At 45.1% G+C, this 27225-nt stretch overlaps 1 protein-coding gene and 1 long non-coding RNA gene across 2 annotated transcripts in view; one reads left to right on the forward strand and one right to left on the reverse strand.

Moving 5' to 3' along the window:
* The window catches only part of SIAH3 (siah E3 ubiquitin protein ligase family member 3), a 71567-nt gene extending 67188 nt beyond the window's left edge, over nucleotides 1–4379 (reverse strand). The window contains exon 1 of the mRNA XM_004759217.3: nucleotides 4086–4379. Coding sequence (XP_004759274.1) covers nucleotides 4086–4220 — 135 coding nt within the window. The 5' untranslated portion in view covers nucleotides 4221–4379. The remainder of the gene's footprint in view (nucleotides 1–4085) is intronic.
* Nucleotides 1–27225, forward strand: part of LOC106006537 — a 43557-nt gene that overhangs the window by 6191 nt on the left and 10141 nt on the right. The window contains exon 2 of the long non-coding RNA XR_001180639.2: nucleotides 10833–10987. This is a non-coding gene — a long non-coding RNA (uncharacterized LOC106006537). The remainder of the gene's footprint in view (nucleotides 1–10832; nucleotides 10988–27225) is intronic.

Here is a 27225-nt window from a genome sequence, read left to right on the forward strand (position 1 = left end):
CAAGGGCTGTGGTTTAGAGGAGGAAGTTGTCCAGCCAGCCTCAGCACGGGGACAGTCTGCTCGGGAAGCGCTAAGGACTGACCCTTGAGGGCCTCTGGCTACTGCTACAGACCCTTCCCTGGAAAGGCCTGGGTGTGGGGACCGGCCATCCCACCCTTTGAAGGACATCCTAGAGATGGGTTGGGAGAAGGGTGAGCTGCCTGGACAGGGCATTATAGAAGTGGCTAGTGCAGATAGGAGAGGAGCCAGGAGAGAAAGGCTTTCTTGATTTGGAAATAAGCAGAAAACACGAGGGAGAAAGGAATGCTGAATCAGGACCAGGAGCTGGAGCCTTCCCCAGTGCCAGCCTGCAGCCTGCTAGCCACATTTCTGTAACCTCTGTGAATGAAGCAGAGGGCAGCAAGCCAGGGACACTGGCTTCTCGGTGGTCACCTTTCATGAAGTGGGAAGGGGAAATGGGGGGCATCATTTGGAATCCTATCTGTGCAAGGAGCCATCCATACCAGTGGAGACAGAAAGAGACACAGGGCAACACAGAGTGTCATTTGCACTCCATGGAGAGGCTGTGCTGCTCATTCTCCCTCTGCCTGTGCCTTGCTTAAAGCAGAGGTCCCCGGAGTTCCGATCCCTCGTGTTCCAGTCCAGCTGCTCTAAATGGCCCTTTTAATTAGGGGTGGGCTTAAGGGGTGTAATGGCTTGAACCAGAGTGTCTGCCTTCGAAGGAAGGCTTCTGCTTTCCACTTAGAAGGAAAGGCATCAGCTTGCTTGAAGGAATCCCAGGTTACTGAGTAATCGCCATAATAAGATTGAGAATGAAGGTGACCTAGAGAAGCACGGTAAATACACGATTTTCTCTGCTCAGTAAGTGAATTTTGATTATAACTCAGCACTTGCCTCCGGTCCTTGAATATAGTTAGCATTCTTGGGAAAAGCCCGGGAAAGGACAAAGTGCAAATATACTTCCACAAAGAACAACACAGGCTTCCCAGCCCTCACTGCAGCTGCACACAACCTAAAAAATTGAAAGCAAGGTTGCTGTCTCTGTCCTTGGTCACCATTTCGTGTACCAGCCTGTCATACCAAGTGTAGGGAGGCACCACAGATCAATAGCTATTCAGGGCTAACATTGCCACAACAATTTTTTTCTTTGGGAAAAAAAAAAAAAAAAAAGAATTTTTTCCCCCATGTAGATCACAGCTTATTATATCCAAGGCATATTTCTGTGATCTGTCTATGGAAATTAATGCTTAGAAGGAGCACTTTTCCTTTGAGTTTTATTTGCTTTTTAACGTAAGTGGTAGGGCCAGCCACGCACCTATAGAATTGTTGCTCTAAAATCTCTGCAAAGCAGGTAGGACTTACCTGATGGGCCTCCTGGACCCTGGAAACACACAATGTGCTTATGGAGACACCATCAAGGTGCTCTGGGTTCCAGAGCTCTCGGTGCCTGGCAGGATGCAGGGGAATCGGACCCCCGCAGCGTCAGCCACTCTCACCTCGCTTTGTTTACCTTGCTGACGCTTGTTGGAGCAAAACCTCTAAGTGGTTTTTTACGGGAAATCAAGAGCCAAATGAGGATGTATTTGAAAAAGTGAGCCACGGAAATAGCCTCCCAAAGCATGTGTCACCTATTTTTATCTGCTGCTTATATGGTTTCTAAGTGGGCTCAAGGCTTTAAGTGGCTACTTCTAAAGTTCCTCATGGAACCCCACAAGTTATGCACAATAACATAATTTTTTAAAAAAAGATTTTATTTATTTATTTGAGAGAGAAAGCACAAGCAGGGGGAGCAGCAGGCAGAGGGAGAAGCAGGCTTCTGGCTGAGCAGGGAGCCTGGTGTGGGACTCGATCCCAGGACTCCAGGATCATGACCTGGGCTGAAGGCAGACACTTAACTGACCTTGCCACCCAGGCGTCCCAACATGATTTTTTTTTTTTTAAATTTTTCTGGAAGAGAGTGCTGGAAAGCACGTTCACCTCTAGTAATCCTTTTTAGCCATGAGCCAGAGCTGTGGAGTTATTCGTTCCTATGTCCATTTTAAAGGTGAGCAGGGAAGGCTCAGAGAGATTGAATCATTCAAGGGCACACAGCTGGTCAGAGCCAACCCTGACCTCTAGCCCTGACTCTGAACTCCTGGGATTCACGCAGCAGGACAAACTTACCAATATCCAGGCAGACATCCCTGCAAGATATTCACAGATGCACCTCACCTCACCCCACCGCACCCCAAGATCTCAGCACCCCTCTCCTCCATCATCAGCCGCAGTCAATGAAACATATAAATTCAAACTTGGAAAAGGCTAAGTTTCATAAACAATTTTTAAGGGTGTTAAAATGCAAAATAGGAGTAAACAAAATTTCTTGCCATAGGGAAGTAACTAATGTAAAGTGACAAAATAATGGGAGTTGGAATGCGGTCTCAAAAGTGGCCATAAAATGGAATTCAGAATCATATTTTAGTATGTACGCCATACACTTGCTTTGCTAAGGGTGAATGGCAGTGGATTCTCATTTATAAAACTAAGCCATGAAGGCAAAAAGAGACAGTGGATTGAGGGGAAGGAGAGAGAGCCAGCAAACGAGCGAGTGCTTAGGAAGGAGAGAGCATGAGCCCCAGAGCAGAGTCACAGAGTGACTGGTGCTGGTCACAGACTGGGTACCTCAGAGGGCCAGTTCCTGGATCTGGGCACTGCCCCAGTCCCAAGGCAGCTCCTCACCCCTCCACCCAGGACTGGCCACCTCTAAGGCCTCTGGGCAGCCGTACCTCCTAGGGACTTCCAGGAACTGGGGTGCGGGGAGGGGAGGGGCACCCATCAGGGCTGACCTGAGGGGCTCCGGTTGAGGAGAGTCTGACGCTTTGTAGGAGTTGATAAAGCGATGAGCAACAAGCAACACTTTTCCTACCCGAGAGGAGGGTCAGAATGACAGATCTGTCCTCACGGAGACCGTTCCGTGGCTCCTGCTGCAGACCCGCGCTCCTCCCTGTCACTCAGCCCTGCGCGCAGCGGGGAGGACAGGAAAGCAACTCCCATCGGGGCCATCGTTTAATTTCAAACAGAGCCACCGTGGGCTCAGAGTTTCCTCTTTGGGGAGTTCATCCGCGCCACCCCCACCCCGGCACCGTCTTCCTCTCTTCCGCACCGCCCCAAGCCAACAGCTCTTCATTCGTCTCCCTGACCTGGCTGTGATGGGGGGGGGGGGGCGTCTCTCCAGATCTCTGATTTGGGCTCTTTGGCGAAAGGGCATTGGCCTGGAGGCACAAATGCAGAGGCGGCGGCGCCAGACCGGCAGCAGCCGGCGGCCTGCGGTGATTCAGACAGCAGCAGCTCCCAGCCGGTTTCAGTATTACACAACTGAAGCAAATCCTGCCCCCTCCTGTCCCCGGAGCGAGGGGCGCAGCCAGCTCCCCGCAAGCAAACTCCTCCCGATCTTCCCAGCTCGCTCTCTCTCTCTCAATCTCTCTCTCACACACACACACACAGACACACACACACACACAGTCACACTGAGGCTGAGCACGATAAACACTTCGCAGGAAGAGTCCTCTCACCCAGTTCCCAGTTCCGTTCTTGGGGGCTCCTGCCCCGCCGCCCCCCCCCCTCCCCCAGCTACTTCAGAGGTCGCCAGAAGGGGCTTCCAAAATCCATGTGCTCGCCTGCTTTCCCAAACACATGGGACAGTCTGCAATTTGGGTAACTTTTCAAATCCTGTCTTCTGAACACTTGGCCATGAATATCTGGGAGCAAGGAGAGGACGCCCCCTACTCCCTCCACCACCTTCACTTGTGACCCTGACCCCACTCCTGGGCTGACAGCGGCGGGGGTGGGGGTGCTGTAGAGGGAGAAGAGGCCAGACCATCCCTCCAGTTGTTCCTGGCAAATCGGGGAACAACACGCTATCGCCGAGAGCACAAGACGCCTAGAAAGCCAGAATGAGCCGGGCTACCCCACCGGGTACCCGGTGCGTCCGAGACCTAGCCGAGGAGCCTTTGCTGGGAGATCCAGGCTCATGTGGGAGTCCCCGACGACGGAGAAACGACTGGAACCCGAACTGCGCGAATATAAAATGATAGACAGCAACTCACCTTTAGGTTGTGCGTGGGGGTTACAACGCAGACAAGTTGCCCAGCAGCGGAGAAAACCCGTTTAGCCTTGTAGTGCTGAAAGCGGAGGTGAATGAGATCTAACACAGCCCCAAAGCACTGGGTAAAGAAAAGCATCACAACTTTTGGGGGTGGGGGGGGGTTGTTGGCACAGGGAGGCAGCGGAAGAAGCTGTAAGTCCTTGGGCTCTGGAAGGAGCGCAGCCTCTGAGACACTCCGCTCCAGCCCGGCTTAGCGTGCCTTCATATTCATCATCAAAATAAGACGGTTAGAACCTTGCAGCAGTGAGGCGGCCAATCAAAAGGACAGAAATGTTATCCTTGAGGTGCAGAGACAGCCAATAACAAATGCCTCCCCTACCGAAACTCCCTGATGAATTGAGCCTGGCGGAGAATGTATTATTGAACATTACCATAGATCAGCTCATTGCATTTATCTTGTGATTACAGCCAACCATACATAATGCTGGGGAGATAGGCTGACAAAATTGATTGCTTAATGTGTCTCCATTTATTAATTGACTTAATTTAACATGAGAGCCTTTCTTAATGCGCTGGCAAAAACGTAAAGCATTTAAACCGCCAAATAGTAAAACACCCTGCTCCGAAGTAGGCAGATGGATAACGCAGATCGTGGCTCGGCTCACCAGAGCTGGTTGGGAGAAAATCAAATATTGCAAGACTCCCGATTCCAGATAAGGATTTGGCAGCATAGAAATGTGCATCTTTCAATCTTGTGCTCTCTGCAATTTGGATTTCAGCTCCTTGATAAATCTTACTTTCCAATCTTTATCAAAGGAAAGAATCTGTAACAAATAAAAGCATTTGGAGGTGGTGTGGGAGAGGGGATACATACATATATATATATATATATATATATGCAGTAATTACTGAAGCTGGAAAATATTAAAGCATAGAAATGCACATATATATGTGTATATACATATATATATATGCGGTAATTACTGAAGCCGGAAAATATTAAAGCATAGAAACGCACAGAGTATGCTTTTAAAAATAATGAAATCCCTGATGCATGAATGCACACATACAGAAAAACCTACACAGAGAGGAAAGTGGCTTGTAAATCAGCAAAATAATTACAGATGTGGAGGGCCTCTGCTTATCATTCATTTGCATATTGGTGGGCAGCAAATTGCTAATTAACCACTAGATTGTTGGAGACATTAGAATAGGGATTAGGAGCACACACACCACATCATTTGCTTGTCTCCCTGAATGCCAGTAGCACATTTCTGGGCTCCAGCAGGCAGGGGGCATTCCAGTCTCCTGACTGCCTTCCCTCTCTAGAATGGGGCTGACGGGTGGGGGGGGGGCACTAAGCCCACTCACTGGTTCTGGAAGAAAGGCTCCTAAGCAGCACACAAGTGTCCTAGAGTATCCAGGGAACTAGTTCTGATGGCTTAGTTAGTCTTCGCCACAAACACAGGAGAGTTGAGTGTGTTGTGTCTCCCCTTGTCTTTAGCTGTTTCTCTATTGAGAGGTCACCCATCACCTGTGTGTGATGGATCAGCCTTTTGTGTGTGTGTGGGTTACACCTATGAGCCCACTGTCCCATCCTGAATGACTCTCAATGCTTGGGTTGTAATGTACGCAAAGTATGCCCACACCTAGGACACCCACGTCTATGACCTGGTCAGGCAATTGAAACAGCAACAGATGAAAATATAGGGCAGAAAAATGCATAGGTTTACTAAAACCAAGACAAAGGCGGGCATTAGTTTTAACTTGAACTTAAAACCAAACCAATGTTTGCATCTAACTGGTACTTTTTTTAATTAATGGAAACTTTGTACTTTCTGAAAATAATTGCAGTGACACAAAACTAGAAGGTAACAACATTTGAACTGATTAGAAACTCATATAATGTGATACAATGTTACAGGAGATAAGTCCCTAGAACCTCTCATTACATGGTTCATAAATAAGGGTTGCTGGACCATGATACCTGAATTTGCTTTTCTGAAGTTTTCATTTTCCAGAGCAAGCTTTCAGCAGTTCAGTGGGAAAGCACTCAGTGTTCTTCCATTGCCTCACTTAAAATAAATAAATAAATAAATAAATAAATAAATACGGGTGCCTGGGTGACTCAGTGGGTTAAGCCTCTACCTTTGGCTCAGGTCATGATCTTATGGTCCTGGGATGGAGCCCCGCATGGGCTGTCTGCTCAGTGGGGAGCCTGTCCACCCTGCCCCCTGCCTGCCTCTTTGCCTACTTGTGATCTTTGTCTGTCAATTAAATAAATAAAGTCTTTATAAATAAATAATAAATAAATAAATGTATGTAAGCCTATGCGCCCATAGACTCCTTAAAGACACAATGTACAATTTGGAAAAGCCCAGATTTCTCTTTTCTAGATCCTCTGTTAGAATGAAACTATTATGTCGTTTGTTTCTCTCATTGTAATACCTCAGAAGGTTTCTTAACCTCACTGAGGCTTGGTTCCCACACAGGTCACCTGGGGGTTATAGATATTTGTCTCTCAAGGTCATTGTGAAGTCTAAGATGATGTATCTGGAAGTGTCTGGCACAGTGCCTGATTTAAAGCAGCCTCTCAATACTTGAGTCTACCTCTTATCTCTGGTGGAAGGGTAATTATTTGGCAGCATGTTTTTTCTTCGTGCTCCATGAAATATTTTTCCCATGGATATTCATGTAACCCTTGAGGGGCATGCAGTCATGAAAACAGTGGACATGGCTCCTGCTGTGTTCTCAAGGGTAGGTATTCCTCATATGGCCTGGAGACTGGGCCTGGGAGAGAGGGCTGAGGGACTGAGGAGTGCGTGTTGACATCAGAAGTGAGGACAATGCCATTGACCTGCTCTTGTGGTTGCTCTTCTGTGGTCCAAGACTTGAGCCCTTGCTTTAACTCTCTACCCAAACACTGGTTTATGTCCCTCTATTTTAGAATATTAAACACATCGTCTGTCTTCAGAATCAGCCCTCAAAACAATTACCCGTTGAGAAATGTTTGGAATTAACCCTAACAGCAGATGCTTATGCTACATATTTCCAAAATAGGGTGACATAATCCAGCCTTCAAATAGAGATATAGAGCTGGGTCCCACTAAGCTGCCCTTCTGCAGTCATCATACCAATGCCCTTGTGCTAACTGTGATGCTCAGGGCTTCCCCTTCACCTCTGGAGGGACGATTTACATTTTATCTGGACTAGAGAGTCGCTGAGGTTGGTTACCAGACAAAATTGTAATTTAAACCCTATATTGCTACTAACTGTTACGGAGTATTTTATTTCACTGATGCTTAGTTTTTTTTGTCTACAAAATGAAGCTAATAGTGCTCTTGAAAAGTACCTTAAAGATGACATGAGATAACATAGGCAAAGTGACCAGCCCAGTGCTTGGTTTTTGTATGAACTTTAATGAGAAGTTACTATCATCATCATCATTATCATCTTTTCATCAAAAATATTTCGTTCAAGTCAGCCCAAAGTGTTGGTAAAGTAGTGGAATAACCAAAAATTTTGATCACTTTGGGAAACTGTTTGGGAACATCTGCTGAAGGTAAACATGTCCATACCCTATCTATGACCCAGAAAGTCCACTCAGTGTGCCCAACAGCAATGTGAGCATGTGCTCACCAGGAGATTTTCACTAGGATTTTCATTGCAGCATTGCAGCTATATCCACAGTGGTTACAAACTAGACACAAGTATCAACAATAAAAAAAATGGGTAAACTACCTTATTGTCCTCTGTTTGCTAAATACTACATACAAATGAAAATGTGAATTATTTGCTGCGTGCAACAATGCAGTAACATGGGTGGATCCCACAGATGTAATTCTGAGGTTGAAAAGCCATGTGTGAAAGAATACATGATGTGTGATTCTATTTATATGAAGTTCAAGAACATAGACAAGGTAATCTATGATGTGGGAGACCAGGGGCAGTGGTAATCTTGCCAAAGGGTTATGGCTGAAGTAGACACAAGGTTGGTTTTGGAAAGCTAAGTATATTCTGTTTCTTGGTCTGTGTTCTAATTTTGTGAATGTTATGGGTTAAAATTGTTTCCCTAAAAACAGATATGCTGAAGCTCTAATTGCCAGGAGCTCAGAATGTGACCTTAGTTGGAAATAGGGTCATTCCAGAGGTAGTCGAGTTAAAATTAGGTCATTAGTGCAAGTTCTAATCCAATACAACTAGCGTTCTTATAAAAAGGGCGCATTTGGATCCAGAGACATACACCCAGGGAGAATCTCCCATGAACATGAAGGCAGAGATTGGCAGAATACATCTGTAAGTGAAAGAACACACAGTATGACCAGCAAATCATGAGAAGTTAGGGGAAAGGTGTGGGACAGATTCTCCCTCACAGCCTCCAGAAGGAACCAGTCCTGCTAACATCAGATATCTTACTACAGAACTGGGACACAGTAGATTTCTGTTGTTTAAGCCACCCAGTTTATGGTACTTGTTGTAGTAATCCTAGCAAACTAATACCATGGAAACATCTATTTTGTGAAAATTCTTTAGGCTATGAACTTAACCATCAAGGCAGAGATACATGCCCCAAATAACACTAAAGTAACATGTAGATGAGGACATAATTGTGTTTGGAATAGTGAAGTCCTTCATTAAGATTTAAAAAGTCTGTTGAAGGAAAAAGGGAACTACTTGATTACATAAAATGTTAAATTCTGTGAAATAATGTCTAACAACTGAAATTAAAAACAAACAAACACCTAACATGTCAGGGGATATATTTGTAGGAATTATGACAAGAAAAGAGTTGTGTTCCTGATAAAGAACTGTTGTATATGCATTTTAAAGAACTAAAATTCTATGGGAAAAAAATGAAGGATATAAACAGATTATACAGGAGAAGAAATAAAAATATTTTTCTGATGATTTCATTTATTTATTTTAGATGGAGAGGGTGTGAAGGGGGAGAGGAGCAGATGGGGAGGGAGAGGGAAAGGGAGAAAATCTCAGGTAGATGCCACACTGTGTGTGGAGCCCAACACAGGGCTTGATCCCACAACCCTGAGATCATGACTGAGCCAAAACCAAGACCCAGATGCTTAACTGACTGAGCCCCCCAGGCACCCCAGAAATAAAAATATTAATAAACGAAAAATGTTTACTAGAAGTAGAATTCTAAGAAACATCAATTAAAACAAGATAGCGTCATTTGCTTATCAAATTGGCACTTTTTATTTTTAAACAATACTATGCAGTGTTGATGAATCTTTTGTGAGACGGACATTCTTATCTACTGGCGACAAGACCAATAGTAACAAACATATACATGCTTGGAGTATGTCGAGCACTATGCTAAATACTCAGCTTCTGTATGCAAGTGTATCCATAACCTTATGTCTTATTTTGCTCTTGATGGCAAACCCATGAGATAAGCATTATTTTCTTTATTTCCAGACAAGGAAGCCATGACTCAGGAAAATGAACTTGTCCAGGGTTATTCAACTAGTAAATGGTAAAGGCAGGACTTGAAGCCTGGACTTCTCCAGTGCCAGATACTGGCACTTACCAACTCAGAGAGGGTAAACTTGTGTCCTTTCCTTGAAAACAATTTGACAATATGTATCGATGCCTGAAGAGATTCATCAACTTTGACCTATTAACTAAATTTGTGGGAGTCTGTTCTTGTGCTATAAGCAGAAATGTCAACAATGACTTCATTCCAAGGATATTCATTGTTGTACTGCTTATACCAGTGGAATCAATAGAGAAAACCTATGTGTCCACAATGGAAGTATCCTTAAATATTTTAAGACACATCTATTCAAAACATGGAATAAATTATGGCTATAAAAATAAGTTTCTGGAAAAAATTTAGAAAGACATATGCATAAAGCTATTCATTGCAGCACTATTTATAATACTAAAAGTCTAGAAACTTCCACATTATCCCTCTGTAGGGGATTGGTTGCATAAAATCTATTTCTCTATATAATGGTGGCCATTAGCCTTAAAAGGAAATGACAGTTATCTCCAAATACTGTTATGGAGTGAATTCAAGTGGTATTAATAGATTAAAAAAATGTGAAGAGGGGCACCTGGGTGGCTCAGTGGGTTAAGCTTCTGCCTTTGGCTCAGGTCATGGTCTCAGGGTCCTGGGATCAAGCCCCGCATCAGGCTCTCTGCTCAGCAGGGAGTCTGCTCCCCCCCCCCCGCTTCTCTGCCTACTTGTGATCTCTCTCTGTCGAAATAAATAAATAAAATCTTTTTATAAATTTATTTTTTATTTAATTTTGGCATAAATAAAATCTTTAAAAAAAATGTGAAGACATTTGTGCCTAACATGCAAGTGTTTATCTTGGGGGGGGGGGTTGTATTTGTTATTTATGCTTTAAAAGTGAAAGAATAGGGACCCTTGGTGGCTCAGTTGGTTAAGGGTCTGCCTTTGGCTCAGGTCATGGTCCCAAGGTCCTGGGATTGAGCCCCACATCAGGCTTCCAAGCAGGGAGCCTGCATATCCCTCTCCTCTGCCCCTCCCCTACTCTCTTTCTCTCTCTCAAATAAATAAATAAAATCTTAAAAAAAAAAAAAAAAAGAGAGAGGGAAGACTTTAAAAATAAATAAAATGTGTGTGTGTGTGTGTCTGTGTGTGTGTTGGGAGGGTGGTCCCAAGTAGTTATCCTGTGCTTGTCCCACTATTGTATGTTGTATGTATTGTATGTTAAGTGTTAGTATGTATGATAAGGTAGCAAATAACTTTTCTTTTTAGATCTAGGTCTTTAGGTTTTGAGGAACCACACTCAAGGAGCTCTACTCTAGGAGTCCTGAGGCATCTCCACACCAAGACCTGATTTAGTTAACAAGATCCTGAACTCAAGCTCATGGGGCATCTTTGCCCCATGATTTCGGGGCATCTTTGGAAAGGTATGTGTATTTTTTATTTACAATGCAAATCAGTAAGCCAGAGAGTAGAAAGAAATATGCCAGCACGTTTTTTGACACTGCCCTTTCAATGCATGGAGATTAATTGCCCTCCCCTTGAATATGAGCAGACATGGTAATTCACTTGTAATAACAGAACGTGATAGACAAGATAGAGTGTGATTTTTGAGACTAGATCATCAAAGGCATTGCCATCTTGAATACTCACTTTGGGGGAAGTTAGAAATCATGTCATGAGGACCCTCTAATAGCCCTCTGAGAGCAACCAGGTCTGCCAATGTCCAGCCATTTACATAGACTCCCTTGGAAACAGATCTCCCAGACCCGGTCATGCCTTCAGATGATGGCAGCTCTGGCTAACATTTTGTCTGCAATCTCATGAGAGACTCTGACTCAGGAACCATGCAGCCAAGCTGCTTCTGATTTGCCACTTCGTAGACACTATGACATCACTCAGTGTGTTTGGTGGCTTTGCACCATTACGTTTGGGGTAATTTGAAGTGTGTGTATTGTTGACAAAGCAAATGAGTAATTATGTTGGGGTTGATGGGGTAAGAGACAGGAGCCATGGGTTTAAGATTGATGAGGTTGGGCGCCTGGGTGGCTCAGTGAGTTAAGCCGCTGCCTTCGGCTCAGGTCATGATCTCAGGGTCCTGGGATTGAGTCCCACATCGGGCTCTCTGCTTGGCAGGGAGCCTGCTTCCTCCTCTCTCTCTGCCTGCCTCTCTGCCTACTTGTGATTTCTTCTGTCAAATAAATAAATAAAACCTTTAAAAAAATTGATGAGGTCAAAAAAATACTGTAATCTTGAATTCAAATGCCAGTAATCGCAATGGTACATTTTATGTTAAGGAGCAGGCAGAGGAAAGGAGGAAGTGGAGGAGCAAAAGGAGAGCAAAAGCAAAGTTTCTTAATTCTGTCCACAGAGAGCCTTTGAAAAATGAGTACTTTAAAACCCAGATCACAGCTTCCATATAAATTTTCCCACTTAAAAGCAAACTAGATCTTTTTGAAAAAATGTCTAATTCCAGATCTGGAGCAGATAATGTTTAAGATGAGCCTAGAACATCTTATCACACCAGAAAGTAAGGATGTAATGAAAAAAAAATACTAGAAAAAAATGCTAGGGTCTTCCTAAAGATTCAGAAAACAATGCGAAGAGGCCCCTGCTGGCTAAAGATGGACAATTGAGGTATCATTAAGAATAATAACTGCAAAGGATTAAATCACGACAAATATGTTTAAATCCATGCATTCGTAGTGATATTAGAAAAACTATTATATTCCCTTTGGATCATGCTTGGCTCTTAATTCATTTATTTTGATAACCAGTGCATTCAAGGAATAAATTAGACCTTTATCTCGCCTTTCTTCTATGAATGATACCCTAAAAGTACTCTAGTTCACAAATGAAGAAATAATGGTAAAATGAGAATATACTTTTTTGAAATTCCTAATGACGTAATGGATCTGGGCAGTGAGTATCTCTGCTCACATCACAGAAAGACAGCCAGGTCCTGGGCGTCACCTGGGAGGTCTACAGCACTGCCCGCAGAGCATTCTGGCCAAGTAACAAATGTGCATCTGACCGAACTTCTAGACTTAGCTACCAATTATTAGGAAATACGGGGGACAGAGGTACAGGATAAATGACATCATGGGGATCTAATTAGCAATATCCATGTTGTAGGAAAAATGACTGGGTTCTTTAACAAATAATAAGTATATTGCAAAGTCAGAGAGAGAGAGAGGGGAGGGAGGGATCGAGAAATCAGGTTTCAATTAATTTTTATAACATGTGAAAATGCCCAATGTATGTTGAATTAGGAAAATCAGGATATAAAATTGTATTTATAAAATAAATTTATTATTATTTTTAAAGGAACATGCGGTACAAAAGAAAAAAATGTAAAAAATAGTAACGGTGTCTGTGGGCAGCAGGATTGTTGGTAATATTTCAGTCTTGTTCTGTATTTGCCCAATCTGGTTTAAGATCCAAATACTATTTTACGATCACTACATTATCGCTCTTTTGGAAGAGGACAAATAGATGAATTAGTGAAAATATGTCTACAGTCAGGAAAAAGTGCATATCATTGTGAAGTATTTGTTTTTTCCCATGGTGGTCCTGTGATTCTGTCCATTGAGATTCTGTTTACAAGAACGTGCACTGATCCCACTGCACTGTAATGTATTGGTGGATCCTGGGTCCCTGGTTGCAGGCATATATTTTACCAAGGGTCCTATGGAAAGACCTGAATCCAAAGGAATGAATCAGCCTTTTAAACTTTGAGCTAGTTCTCCTAGAACATCTGAGAAGTTCAGTCAGCTCTCACAGCACTGCTCAGGAAGGTCAGCATCTACACACGAAGCCTGACTTCTGGCGGATGACAAACAGGAAAAGGAAACAAACCGCTTCAGCAGAGCTCAGGTTGGGTACAGATGGTCCAAAAGCAACAAGTTTATTCTGTAATGTTGCCAAGGCAACAGCAGCTGCCTCTGTCGTGGCGGACGGTGGGGGAGGGGGAAAACCGTAGAAATGAAGAAGCAGAATGATTCTGTAAACCCTTCCTAGGAAAAGAGGAAAGAATGCTATAAAATATTGAATATTTTCAGGGTGAGCATACTTCCATAACACGTGAAGCGTCACCAGTGAAAGGCAAATGGTGTTTTTCATATTATAATCGGCCTAGACTCAAACAGCAGTCCAGCATCTGTTGTCATATTGTCTTCCCTTCCAACGCTCCGAACAGCGGTAGACAGGGCTTTCTTACAGCTCTATCCCCCTGAGTGTGAAAACACATTGACGTTTTCTTGTGACAGTTACTGTAGTGTCTATTCAGGAAGCTGAAAGATGCTTATTATGTTTTTACTGTGTCTGGACTTGAGAGGGAAGAAGAGAGGAAAGGAGTAGCCTTGGTCCTCCTCCTCTTCTTTTCCTCCCCTTGGCGCCTGACTCTGGTTCATTTCAGCTGCCAAGGAAGAGGATGAAGGAAGGAGAGTGTGGCAGTGAACAGAGAGAGAACAGCAGGTCTGGGGAATGTGCTAGAGATATTTTCAGCCAACGGGATGTGCAGCCAACAGGCTACCTTGCCAGAAGGCGGCCCCCATAGGGACACTGGGAGCCAGGGGAAGAGCTGAGTCAGGAGCCCAGCTCTGCATATAATGAGCCTTCAAGTGAGATCAGAGCTGGTCATGAAGACAGAGGTTCAGAAACAGTCAGTGGGAGACGTTGAGCATCTCAGTCCTTCTCCAGGTGGAGAAACTGACAGCTCTGACCCACGGCTCTGGCAAACGCTCTCTCTCCTGCCTGAACCACATTTTGCGTGTTCAGAACCTGGAACAGTCTTTGGGCGGTTTTTCACACGCTCAGAAGTAAAGAGAATTGAATTTAGAGTCCTGCTCATGGCCATTGGGGACTGAACTTTTTTTCAAATACCAAACCACTTACGTAACAAGGCAACGTGGCTTAGATAGGTCAAAGCCTAAACTTGGAAGTCAGGCAAGTCAGGTGAACCTGGATCAGGACCCAGGCCTGCCACCTGGAGCTGCTCAGACTCCTTAGCGGGGTCACATTTACAAGGTTAGCAGCTGGTAGCTCAGCCTGCCCGCCCTAGGCCTCATCTTCCTCTTCTGCCAACGTGGACTCATAGGCCAACCTCCTAGGGTTGGGCTGTGAAATTGGCACAGCATTTAGGACATTACTATTCTTATCCTTGTCATTTCAACTCGTCTTAGAAAAGTGGGAAGGTATGGAGTTCACCTATGCTTGCTTCTTGGATTTGGAAGTGACAGTAGATAAGAGAAAAACCCTGACCAGAGAGCTCTGTCCCAAGTTCATGATGGGCCTCTATTAAGATTATCCAAAGAAATAGAACCAACGGGGGTCTGTAACTATATCTATATCATCAATATGTCGGTCTATCTGTCTAGGAGAGAGAATTGGAGTGAGTTTATTTGAAGCAATTGGCTCACACAGTTTTGGAGACTGGTAAGCTCAGAATCTGCAGGGCACACGAGCAGCCTGTGCGGGTACGGGGAAGATTTGATGCTGCAGTTCAAGTCCAAAGGCAGTCTGAAGGCAGAATTTCCTCATCTTTGGGGGAGGTCAGTTTTTTTCCAATGAAGCCCTTCAAATGATTGGATGACGCCTGCCTCCCTTACGGAGAGTAATTTGCTTCCCTCCAGCTCTGCTGATACTAAATGTCAATTCGTTGGAAACAAAACAAAAAACAAAAAACAAAACTACTTTCAAAATAGCTGAGTATCATGGTCTCGCCAAGTTGACAGAAAAATCAGCCACCACAGGGCCCTTAGAGCACTGTCCAAACTTTGGTATCTCCTCAGAAATGAGTAACCATGACCTAGAGAGTCACTCATACAATGAATAGGGTCCCATTAACGCAGTCAATGTCATGACATCCACCGGAGAGCTGGGACCAGATCTCAGTGTTTATTTGGGCTGTCCCCTTCATTAGGAGAAGGTCAAAGTGTGACCAAAGTTGATAGCAGAAATCCTGTAAAAAAAGGCAATTTTTACTGCACATCCTGGGGCTCATGTGTATTTATTCCAAGTCTTACATGTTAAGTGAAAGAGAAGAGTATTTAGGGAGCTGGGGGAGCCTGAGGGACCAGAATTTCGTCAGTCCTAAACCACAGCGAAGGGGATGATGGTACCTGCCCTAAGTCATGCAGTAGCGGGGAGGATTTGCTCTGATCATCTATGAAAAAGCACACAGATGTTAACTGTCCTCGAATCTAGGAAAAGGGTTGGAAGCTAAAACCTTGCTGGGGTAATCTAACTTTTTCAGAAGAGCCGTGCTAAACAGAAAGCATTGCTTCTTTTAAAATAGAAAGGAAGGAAAGAACTGAACTACATGACTCTAAGGCTGACATCTTGCTCTTTTCTTTCCTTTCCTTTTCTTCCTTTCTCCTTCCTTCCTTCCTTCCTTCCTTCCTTCCTTCCTTCCTTCTTTCTTTCTCTCTCTCTCTCTCTTTCTTTCTTTCATTCTCCAGAGCAAAGTTTCACTATGTCTTGACAGTGCCTCTCCATTATCCTTCTAGTTCATGGCTTCCTGCCCGTCTTTCTTTGTCTGGAGCACACGCCTGGTACAGAGCCCTTTCTGTCAGCTGCTGTCGGGAAAGGAGTGTGTCCGGGCTGGGAGTCCAAGGGCAAAGAGGGCACATAGGATTTTCAGAGGTGCCTTTCATGGGTCTAGGGGAAGAGGTTCTCTTAGACACTGTGGCTAAAAGTGCAAGTCAGTACAGTATCCTGGAGGACCGTTTGAAAATACGTAGTAACATGTTTTCAGTAAGGGTACCTAGCAATTCTACTCTAATGAGTTTATGCTAAGAAAGTAACAGACAAGTATGCAAAATGTACATACAGAGATACTCATCATGGTCTTTTGAGAGCAAAAAGTTGCCAGTAACCTAAATGTCCAGTAGTATACAGGACTGAATTACAGTTCATCTTGAGAATAGAGTTACTGAACCGTTAGAGATAATAAAACGATGTGTGTGCTCGCACGCACATAACCATAGGAAGATATTCATAACCTATTAAGAGACAAGTAGGTCACTAATATTAAATATAGGATGAATCCTGTTAAAAAATAAACACACACAAAGTTTTGAAATGAACAAGTTTTGGTGGCTGTCTTAATAGTTTGGGTTGCTATATAGAATTCCATAGAAAAAGTGACTTATAAAGAACGTATATGTATTTTGCCTGGTTCTGAAACCCAGGAAGTCCAAGATCAAGGCAAGAGTACCTTCAGTATCTAGTAAGGATCCACTCTCCGACTTCTGGATGGCAGTCTTTCCCGTCCGTCCTCATAGGGTGGAAGGGAGGAGAGAGTTCTCGGGGGGCTCTCTTGTAAGGGCGCTCATCCCATTCATAAGGGTTCCAGTCTCATAGCCTTATCATTTCCCAAAGGCCCTACCTCCTCATCACTGGAGGTCAGGATTTCAACAGGTGACTTTGGGTGGGGGTCAGAGGGACACAAACATTCAGTCTACAGTGATAAATATACACCAGAATATTTATAGTGATTTTCACTGGGCAGTAGAAATTTGGTTGACTGTTTTTATTTCTTTCTATGTATCTGTGTTTTCTATTTTTTTCTATACTGAACATGGGATTACTTGTATACCTGAAAAATAAGGGGCAAAATGCCTCCTCAGATTATTTATCTCTCTGTGGCCAGCCCATACTTTTGATTGGAAGGGGGAGTTCCGTGTATTCTTGAGAACCATCAGGACATCTGGGAAGGAAAATTGTTCTTGGCATTTTTTCTGTTATTTTTCAACTTCCAACTGGCATTTTGACATCAGTGTTGATGGTAACCCCGCAGATTGATTTCCTTTCTTCCGTAAAAAAGAAACTCTTAGCAGACACTAACACCGGACAGCTCTTTTTTTCTTTTTAAGATTTTATTTATTTATTTGATAGACGGAGATCACAAGTAGGCAGAGAGGCAGGCAGAGAGAGGGGGAAGTGGGCTCCCTGGTGCTGAGCAGAGAGCCCGATGAGGGGCTGGATCCCAGGACCCTGAGATCATGACCTGAGCTGAAGGCAGAGGCTCCACCCACTGAGCCACCCAGGCACCCCCGGACAGCTCTTTCTGAAGAGTCCGGATCATGAGCCATTCCAAGGTGAAGAGCCATGTATCGTATCCGGTGCCCATAAAGAGACACTGGTCCTCATATTATTATAAAGACTGTGATTTTTTGAGGTTTGCTGACATGAATTCATCAAGATGATTCTGGGGTTTTAATGTAAAAACCTGAAGTGAGGAAGATAAACAAAGGTAACACTGAGAGACCGTGACAAGTGGGTGTGTATTCCTATAAGGAAGGTTGATATTTTTCTTCCTTTTGGCAGATCATGAGATCTGATATTTTTAGTGTGTGTAATGACAGGGCTTGAAATGCTGCTATTTCTTGATAACACGGGGACATTTCGCCCTGAGTGCCCATAGTGTAGGTAACCTAGAAAACACTTTGCAAGTTGGACAATGCAGAAATGTCAGCATGGAGTCGGGTTACCCTGTCCTTCCTTTGGGCTTTTGGCCTGTGATAAGAGATTTTTGTCTTCTGACTGCACAAATGTTAAGACCACTTGGAGTAGTCTCACACTTCTAGATCCTGAAACACAAAGCCGAAAGCCCAAAGTCACACTTGTTTCTTTAAGAGGGTACAAATAGTGAGTCCAGATGAGGGGACAGGGGGGTTGTAGGTAGGGAAGGCTAACATACTGCCCTTATACCTGCCATGGCAGACAGGATTCTGCTTACTGATGGGACACTCTCGTCTATGGCCATACCACCCTGAATGTGCCTGATCTCTTCTGATGGGCCCCTCTCCTGCCTCCACTCTCCTGCAAAGATGGAGATGGTAGATTGTCCTCTTGCCATATCTCTACCACCTACAAGCCCTCACTGCATCTCTCTCAAGACATTCCCTTCACCCAGCCTTGTGCTATAGTAACATATGGATACTTCTTAGACTCTTCTCGGTTGCAGGCTCCTTGAGGGCCCTGACGGTTTCTCGGTTGGCTTGGCATTGATCATGTACAGTACCTAGCAGATTCAGTAAAAAAAAAAAAAAAAAAAAAGTCTGTTGAATGAACAAATAAATGAAGGGATGAATAAACCATAGACACTCAAAACTTGCTCATTTCCACTGGCAGAGAGAACAAGTTGTACCTCTTGGGGGTGGGGGGGAGCTGATTTCCAATCTCCTGATGGTTTAAGGGTGTGTGATTCTCCCTTCTCAAGGAAGGAGTGGGCTCTTCTATCCCTGATATCACTATTTTGATGCTTTCTTACTCTTCGCCTCTCCGTAGAAAAGGTGAATTTAGCAATGAAACCGGCGGACTTGTTATTCAAGGACCTGTTCTCCACCAGGGGCTCTGCCTAGTTGGTTTTTCTCTGCCCACCATGCTCCCTCCACTGTTAACAAGCTGTCTAATGGTGAAACAGGCTTTGTGTAATCTAAAACCCATTATATGGGTTCATAAAACCAGCCCAGTTTTACTTGCACAATACTGAGAGGCACAATACTCACGGAATTTTGGGACTGACCAGCAAGGTGTTTTTTTCATAGATGACAAGACACAACGTAGATAATGTAATCCATCCTTTTTGCAGAAGATTGCATCAAGCCATTCCAAGACATCATCATCGTTATCTCCTCCTTCCCTTCCCCCTTCTCCCTCCCCCTCCAATCATCAGCCACAACCTTTACCAAAAGCCCTGGGTACAGAGTACTATGCTAAGTGTGTAAAATGAATACAGGAAAGTGTTAGGTCAATATATGCCTGTCCAAAGAACCGTTTTCCTGGTTGAGTTTTACATTGTGGACTGAAACAGAGACGGCATCTTCCATTTCTAAAGATTGCCTGGTGCTTTGTCACTACTTTGAAGGACATGCTAACAACATTAATAGAATGTACAACAATTTGCTGACCCTGTGCTTCTTTCCCTCTCATAGGCTCCAAAGGAGCGTGGGCACAGGCAAGCTCCAGGTGTTTCTATTAAAGGGGCCATGGTGTCCCTGATAGAAGCTCCTGGGAGAGGGAGGCTGGCGCTGTAATTAGGTAGTGTCGCCTCCTTGAGCTCCCCTGACACGTGTGAATGACGCATTCCAGCTCACGCACGTACCAGCCATGCCTTCCCAACTCTGGGGCTGCCTGTAGATCTCTCTTTACTGAAGGAGCTCCACTCTCCTCTCCCTTACTTACTTCGGGTTTAAATGGAGCCTCAGACATGCCCCAAATCACTGCCAGGAATCATAAAGGAAAAAACAATTTTCCAGGAATGAGTTATATATGGCAATGAATTCGTGCACTCCGTGTAGCTCCTCATTTCCTTCCATTATGTTAATTCTTCTAACTCAGTACCCTAATTCCACTCCCCTGCCACACACACACACACACACACACACACTCACACATGCACTTTTTTTTTTTTAACCCAGGGAAGAGGCTGATTGATGCTGAAGTCAGAATCCATCCAATTTTGTGATGGTCTAAGTACTCCAGGCAATTGGGCCGCACCCGCCAGCAGCTGTCTTCAGCCCCCGCTAAAACCGCCACATGCTCAGCAGGCTCATTTAGAGTGGCAAGGAGGTCAGTGGCGTGTGCTAGGTGCGCCTTTAGGAGTTTGTGTGCAGCTGCGTTGTCCTGGACCAGTGCCAAGGTCAGGAAATCTACAGAGGGTTGTGCTAATATTTCCTCTTCGATCGGGATCAGCCTGCCTCCGTGCCACTCTGCGAGGTGCTGCTCAGCCTGTTGGCCTCGCTCCCTCACACACGGTCTGTGCTGACTCGATGCTTATTTATTATTCAATTATTAGAGTTATTGGATGTGCTCATGGCTAATTACCCTCTGGACGCATTTACAAGTAGGATCCGAAAAATCTACTGCAGCTTAATTTCTGGTATCATCAAGAACAGTGAAATTCCTGTGAATCATTGTCTTTGTTTCAGAAAGCTTCTCAAACCTTGATTTTCCTTTAAGGAGCTACCTAAAATGTATATATAAGTCTTTTATATAAAGTAGGTTAGAAGCAGGCATTACTGACCAAGAGGCTGGGCTAAGAACCAAGAGCCCCTGCTGTTAGGGAGAGAGAGCCCCCTGATCTAAAACCGGCGGTGGTACCTGGCTCCTGATTGTGTCAACATTTGCTTAACGGACTGTATTTCCATTCCTTTCTGGTCTTTCGCAGAAGCTTATTCTGTCTCCAGTTTGTGGACACATGTGCACACAAACGGATGTACACACACACACACATACACACACACACCTGCAACATTGCAACCTTCTATCCACAACGCAAACCAAGAAGCATTAATAGATTTCCGGGGATGAAAAAAACGTTTTCTGGGGATGAAGGAGACACCTTTCAAGTCATCTCAGCAGACCTCCCTCATGGATTCTTTCAAATGACAGAAGGTTCCTAATTTCCTGCCTTGCAATATACCCTGATGCCCAAGGAAGGCTCTGAGTGCCTATGGGCCAGCTGCACCCAGGGATGGTCTCCTCCACATAGAAGAGAATATGAGGTTCACAGAGTGCCGATAATGTTGCAGAACATCTCTCTTCTCTTAGGAAGAGAAGCACTGGGATGAAAAGGGTCTAGGAACTTAAGATTTATTGTTCTGGCTCTAAATTTTCAGTGATTGTCAAGAAAAGAGAGGAACATGAGAGTTCAGTCATTTCTCCTTTCTCATTTTCTCTCATTCCTGCCCTTGTCTTACTGCAAACTGCCCCTGTGATTAGGCAGGACTCCGACCACCCTGACATCACCATGACAGAGACCTTTTACAGCCCAGATGGTTCCCTTGCCTTTTGGCAGCTGACGTCGAAAGTTCGGAGCCTATCTCCCCAGCCCACCTGCTCGGCCTTCTTTGATTCAGGGCAGGGACAGGGCATCAGTTAACTCTGACTTCTCCCATGGTAGCGCCTGGATGTTCCATCCATTTGCCTTTTCAAGGCTGGAACAGAATGTCCCAGAGAACTTACGTGCACCCAGAGTCTACCCAACTCTGGTCACTCCCTGGAGAAGGACCTGAGACTAGCTCATGGTAGAGGTATCGGAAATAGCCATATGAGGTTTTGCTAGACGGACTGGGAGCCTCCGAGACGGCATCCCATTGGCTCCCACTCCAGTCTGGGTTCTAGAGCCTGTGAGAGAGTCACCATCTGCTGAACTTAGGAGACTGCAAGAAAGCCAGAGGCCAGATCCCTTTCAGGGGTCCTGAAGAGCGTGAGGCCATCCAAGCAGGTGTGTGGTCTCTTAGAGCAAATGCATGATTCACATGGACCTGAGTTGTGAGAGTTGGCTCTGCCCAGGGTCCTGCTGAATCTTAAAAGCAGCGCTAACACCGTAGCACTGGAGAGGAACATTCTGAGTAATTTGGACACAAAAGGAGTGTTCACTGGTTGTCTGTTGATTGTTCCTACTGCTGCTCTGTGATCTGGCCAGCAAGCAGCTCTCTCATCCACAAGCTGCTCCCTCCACATAATTTGCCAACCGCGACAGGACAAAATGGTCTTCCATGGGATGCCCTGTTATGCTCCATTTTCATCTCAGCGTTCCTGTCCTTTAGGTACGCCTGCAGCAATTCTCACTCCCGGCTGCATCAGTAAGTAGCTTCCCTTGTATATTTCCTGATGATACACTTCGGTTTGTCTCCTGGAAACACTGTGATTGCACTCCAGAGACTCAGCCCCCAAACTGTTGCATTCCGCGGTCTTCTTCCTGGGCTGTTTGAATCAGATGACAAGGGTGCCCCATTCCTCCACCGTAACCTGCAATCACTTACCAGACAGGCTTCCCAGAGGAAGAGCTCTGCCATTGACATGCAAATGGCTGATCAAAAGCAGTAACTCCCTTCTGAGAACAAGCTCTGTCTTTGCCACATTGGGCTTTGCCAAGTATTTCAAATAGCTTTGCTCATCTAGGCTAGGGGGAATGTTGATATTTATCATCGGTCTGAGGCAGTGTTCTTAAATTATGGGTCGTGATCCACTAGGGGCTTCTGAAAACAGTTTAGTAGGTTACAACTGCATTAAAAAATGGAATCGAACCAAATAGACTGGAAGAGACATACAGGGGTACAGCTCATGTAATAAAGGTTGATTTCTTTGTGAAAATTTCATTTTAGTATAAACACACACAGACACACAGAGATATGTAAATGTGTGTACTGGTGTGTGGCGTTAATGTATTTCTGTTTATTTTTTAACCTTTATTTTAATTGTAAATACTGTTAAACTCTAGCAACGTGTATACCATTTCTATTTTAAAGACTAAGAAAACCCCTGAATTTCCAACACTATGGTGGGGATCTAGGACAGAGCTGAGACCTTAGAAACCTGTTCTCTGACCCTCCTCACCTCATCCTCTCTTTCCCCTAGATGCATCGGCTATCCTGACTTGTACGATAATCATCCCCTGACTTTGGGTAGAATTTTACCCTCTACGTACCCATCAGGAAAAATAGAGTGTAGCGTAGTCTGCCTCTGAGCTCTTCCTAACAGTTCTCCGGGGATTTTCTTTCCCTCAAGGCTGTGTTCTTGAGATTTTGTCCTGCTGGTGTGTGCATTTCTTCCTGTGATTGCGTCACAATGTGTGCACCAGCCTGGGGCTGGTGGACCTGGGGATGGTTCCAGATTGGGTGTTTACAAACAGTGCCACTATGAACCTTCTCCTTCATTTCGTTGGCACATCTGTGGAGGAGTCTCGCTGGCACATGGGAGAGGGCTGTTGGGTTTGTGATTCCTGCGTGTTCTATGTGATGGGGTGGAGGTCCGTGTTTCTGCCCGTCCTCCCCTCCCCCACCAGCCCACATGTGGTTCTGTTCAGATCTATCTCTGACTGTGGTCCGTGACCCTCAAAGTTGGAAAACATGTCTGAAGACCCTAAGGTAAGAATGGTCCTTTTATAAGACTAAGAATTTTCTATTGTGCTCTCTGTGTGTGTGTGTGTGTGTGTGTGTGTAGGTGAGCTTGGAGGAAATCGGGGCAGGAAAAGGGATAAAAGGATGCTCACGTCACTGAGCACTTGTCACCTGCCATGCCTAGAGCACAGCACTTTACCACATTAGAAGTGCTTTCTCCTAAATCCTTTTTTAAAAGATTTTATTTATTTATTTGACAGAGAGAGAGAGAAAGCAAGAGAGCACAGGCAGGGGGAGGAGCCCAGGCAGAGGGAGAAGCAGGCTCCCCACTGAGCTGGGAGCCCAATGTGGGACTCGATCCCAGGACCCTGAGACCATGACCTGAGTCGAAGGCAGATGCTTGACCGGCAGAGCCACCCAGCTGCCCCTCTTTCTCTTGTCATCACATCAGCCTTGTGAGATGTGGTAAATCCCACTTAGAGAAGGACTGAGGTTCAAAGACAACAGAGAACACGTGCGTAGCAAGGGCTATGCTGGAGCTGGAATTTGAACCTTAGGCCGGTCGTTCTCCAAAGCCTGACCACTTTTCCCACCTTAGGCGCTCTTCCCAAGTCCTCTGCCTCTCCAGGCTGCGCTTCCTTGCCTCACTGGCTCATGGGCTTGGCCCAGGGCTGCACTGGCTTCATGGGGGAGATGCACCATTAATCAGGAAACCTCATGTCTTCCGGAGAGTGCCCATTATCTCTCACTCAGGCACAAGCTCACACCTGTTCTCCGGACGCTCGGACCCTCACACCCGCCCCTCCTGCCCTGTGCTTAGACCTCTCCTCCCATTCCCCAGCTCCTCACCATCTCTGCTCTTTATGCAATGCCCTCTCCCTGCGAGGACTGGATCAGCCATTCCCCTCTGAACGTTTTCACGTGTCCGCTCCCACGCACGGAGAGGTGAGTGTCAGCCCCCCACCCCATACTGCTCCTAATGGTGAAATTTCAGCTACTTGAACTGCTGCCAGAGAGAGATGTTTGCACAGAAGAAATCTTTTCCCACCTTGGCCACAGATTGCCAGAGTAGAGCAGGGCTGGCTCTTCCATTGGCAAAGACAGTGCCTGAGTGGTCATCCCAGTGGGAGTTCTTTTGGACGCTATCCTAAACAGGTCACCACACTTTTCTCACAAGACCTAAGGGGGCTCCCTGTAGGCAAGGAATGGTTCCCCTTCATTCAAAACTAAATCCAGCATGGATGGGAGCAGGGAGAGAGGACAATCTTCGTTCATTCACCAGACATTTACTGGGCACCCTGAGGAAATGCAGGAGATTGCTGCTACGGGACAATCCAGCCCGTCCCCACAGATGCAAATATGGAAGCACATTTGTGCATTCTGGTTTTGAGGGCTTGTTTTGATGTGCCTAACACAGACGGAAGCTTTCCTTTGGTATGAGACATTCTCCTGACCATGAAAAGGCCCATCATGGGGGAGATGTTTCATTATCAAGGTATTCTTAGGATGTTTTTAGAATGCTCACAAAGCTTTAACATTTCACGCAATAATAAATATATTCAGACAGATTAGTCACCAGCAAAAGCGTCGATTTCTATAGCACTGCTGGAAGCAGGAAATTCACTGTGTTCCACAGACTTAATTAGTAGCTCAGAGTCACAACTGAAATCATTTGTAAGTCCAGGGGGCAAGAGAGGGTGGTGGGAAGGACTGATCATTGAAGACTGAGAAAATGTGTTATCGAGGGAAATAACATGACGGAGTTTCCATGGACTCAAATGGGACTCACTTTCAAAGGACCCGTCCCTATTGATTAAGGACTTATATTCAGTGAACTTCTCTGGAGAACCAACATTCCCCCACATTCTTTCTGGTCCCAGAGCATTCCACCCTGAGTCCTTAGGTGCTCGGCCTTCAGCTGCTCGACAGCAGTCTGGAGAGCCTGAGGGGGACCAGAAGGCAGGTATGTGCACAGCCCTGCCCCTTAGTATATATTTTATGTTCTATACCACATATGTATGAGATAGATAGATAGGGATATGATTTAAGGAATTGGTTTATGTGATTGTGGGGGGCTGGTGAGTCCAAAATTTGCAACAGGAGGCTGGAAACTCAGAATTTCTGTGTTATAGTTTTGAGGCATCAATTCCATCTTCTTCAAGAATCCTCAATATTTGTTCTTAAGACTTTTGGTGGATTGGGTGGGGCTGATCTGGACTGAATTGTGTCCGCCCCAAAAGCATATGTTTAAGGCCTAACTGTATTTGGAAATAGGGTCTCTAAAGACATAATTCAGGTTAAACGAGATCACAAATTTGGGGCCCTAATCCAACAGGACTGGTGTCCTTATAGGAAAAGGAAGTAACATGGTGCGTTGGGGGGTGGGAATACACGTGGTGTCACGTGGCCACAGGAAGCGGGAGGCATCTACGAATCAAGGAGAGGGGCTTCAGGAGGGAACAAAGCTATGGGCACCTTGGTCTTGGGTTTCCAGCCTCCAGAACCGTGAGAAATAAATTTCTGTTGTTTAGGCCCCCCAGGCTGAGATCTTTTTTTATGGCAGCCCACCCACATTATTGAGAGTAATCTTCATTTCAAGTCAGCTAAGGAGCACTTGGCTGGCTCAGTCGGTAGAGCACGTGACTCTTGATTCTGGTTGTGAGTTCGAGCCCCACGTGTGGTGTGGAGTTTACTTAAAAGGAAAAATTCAAATAAATAAAAATAAAGGGCAGCTGATTACAGGGATTAATTTCATCCTTAAAATACGTTCACAGCCACTTTTAGACTAGTGACTGACCGAACACCTGAGCACCATAGCCGAGGCCCCGTCATCAAACACACGAAGTCCCAGCAGCAGAATGAATGCATTTCACAGTAACATGAAGTCTGTTGCTATGCTCCCTTGACTTCAGGTCACATTTTGCAGCCAAATGAGTTTTTGGAGCTTGGGGGTATAGATGGGAGCGATAGAGGGAGACCAGAGGTTAATTTCATTTACTTTGCAGTTTCGATTCTGGTCAGACCTGCTCACCATGGTGTACTGAAAGAGCAAAGACTACTGTCCATTCCTAACAGTGATAATAGCTCCCGTCACTTAGAAATATGCAACACTCTGCCAAGTGTTACATGGATTTTTCCTCCCGTATCTTTCACAATAACCCTAGGAGATGCATATTATTTTCCCCATTTTATAGAAGAGGAAAATAAACTCAGAGAGGGTAAGTAATTTACCCCAAATCACACAGCTACAGGGAGGCAGATCTTGGCAGAGCTAGTGACCAGCTGTCCATTCTGCCTCCTCCTACGAAGGGATATGTGCAGAAAAGAGAAATTCTAACTGCTCAGAAAACAGAGAAAGTCTAAACCCGGCAGCCAACTCACTGCCACACCATTGGCATTCTTCCAAAATCCTTCCATTTGAGTCTGCCCCTCCAGACTCAAGATCTGGCATGGGCACACCCTTCCTCATACACCCTCAATGGCTCCCCATTAATTACTCAACACAAGCAGTAAGCACTTGGCCTTGAGGGCGTTCTTGCTGTTTTGTTTTATTTCGTTTTAGCAGCATTGCACTGCATTGCTGCTTTCTACCTCATACAGTCCCCCTGAACTGAAAACCACCTCCTCCGCGGGTTACAGAATGGGGCTGGTAGTTGGACAGAAGGAGGGAGAGCTCTCGAGTCCTCCAGTCCCAAATGTTACCATCTGGATTCACTTCGGTAAGTTGTGTCCTCACTCTGAGCCATTCTCCACCTGCATCAGAGGCTGAGTTGTAGCTCCTGTGCAAAGTGAGTGTGAAGTCTCAGAGAAAG

The sequence above is a fragment of the Mustela putorius genome, unplaced genomic scaffold (assembly GCF_011764305.1).
Source record: "Mustela putorius furo isolate JIRA1106 unplaced genomic scaffold, ASM1176430v1.1 tig00000179_pilon_pilon_pilon, whole genome shotgun sequence".
In the NCBI taxonomy this organism is placed as follows: Eukaryota; Metazoa; Chordata; class Mammalia; order Carnivora; family Mustelidae; genus Mustela; species Mustela putorius.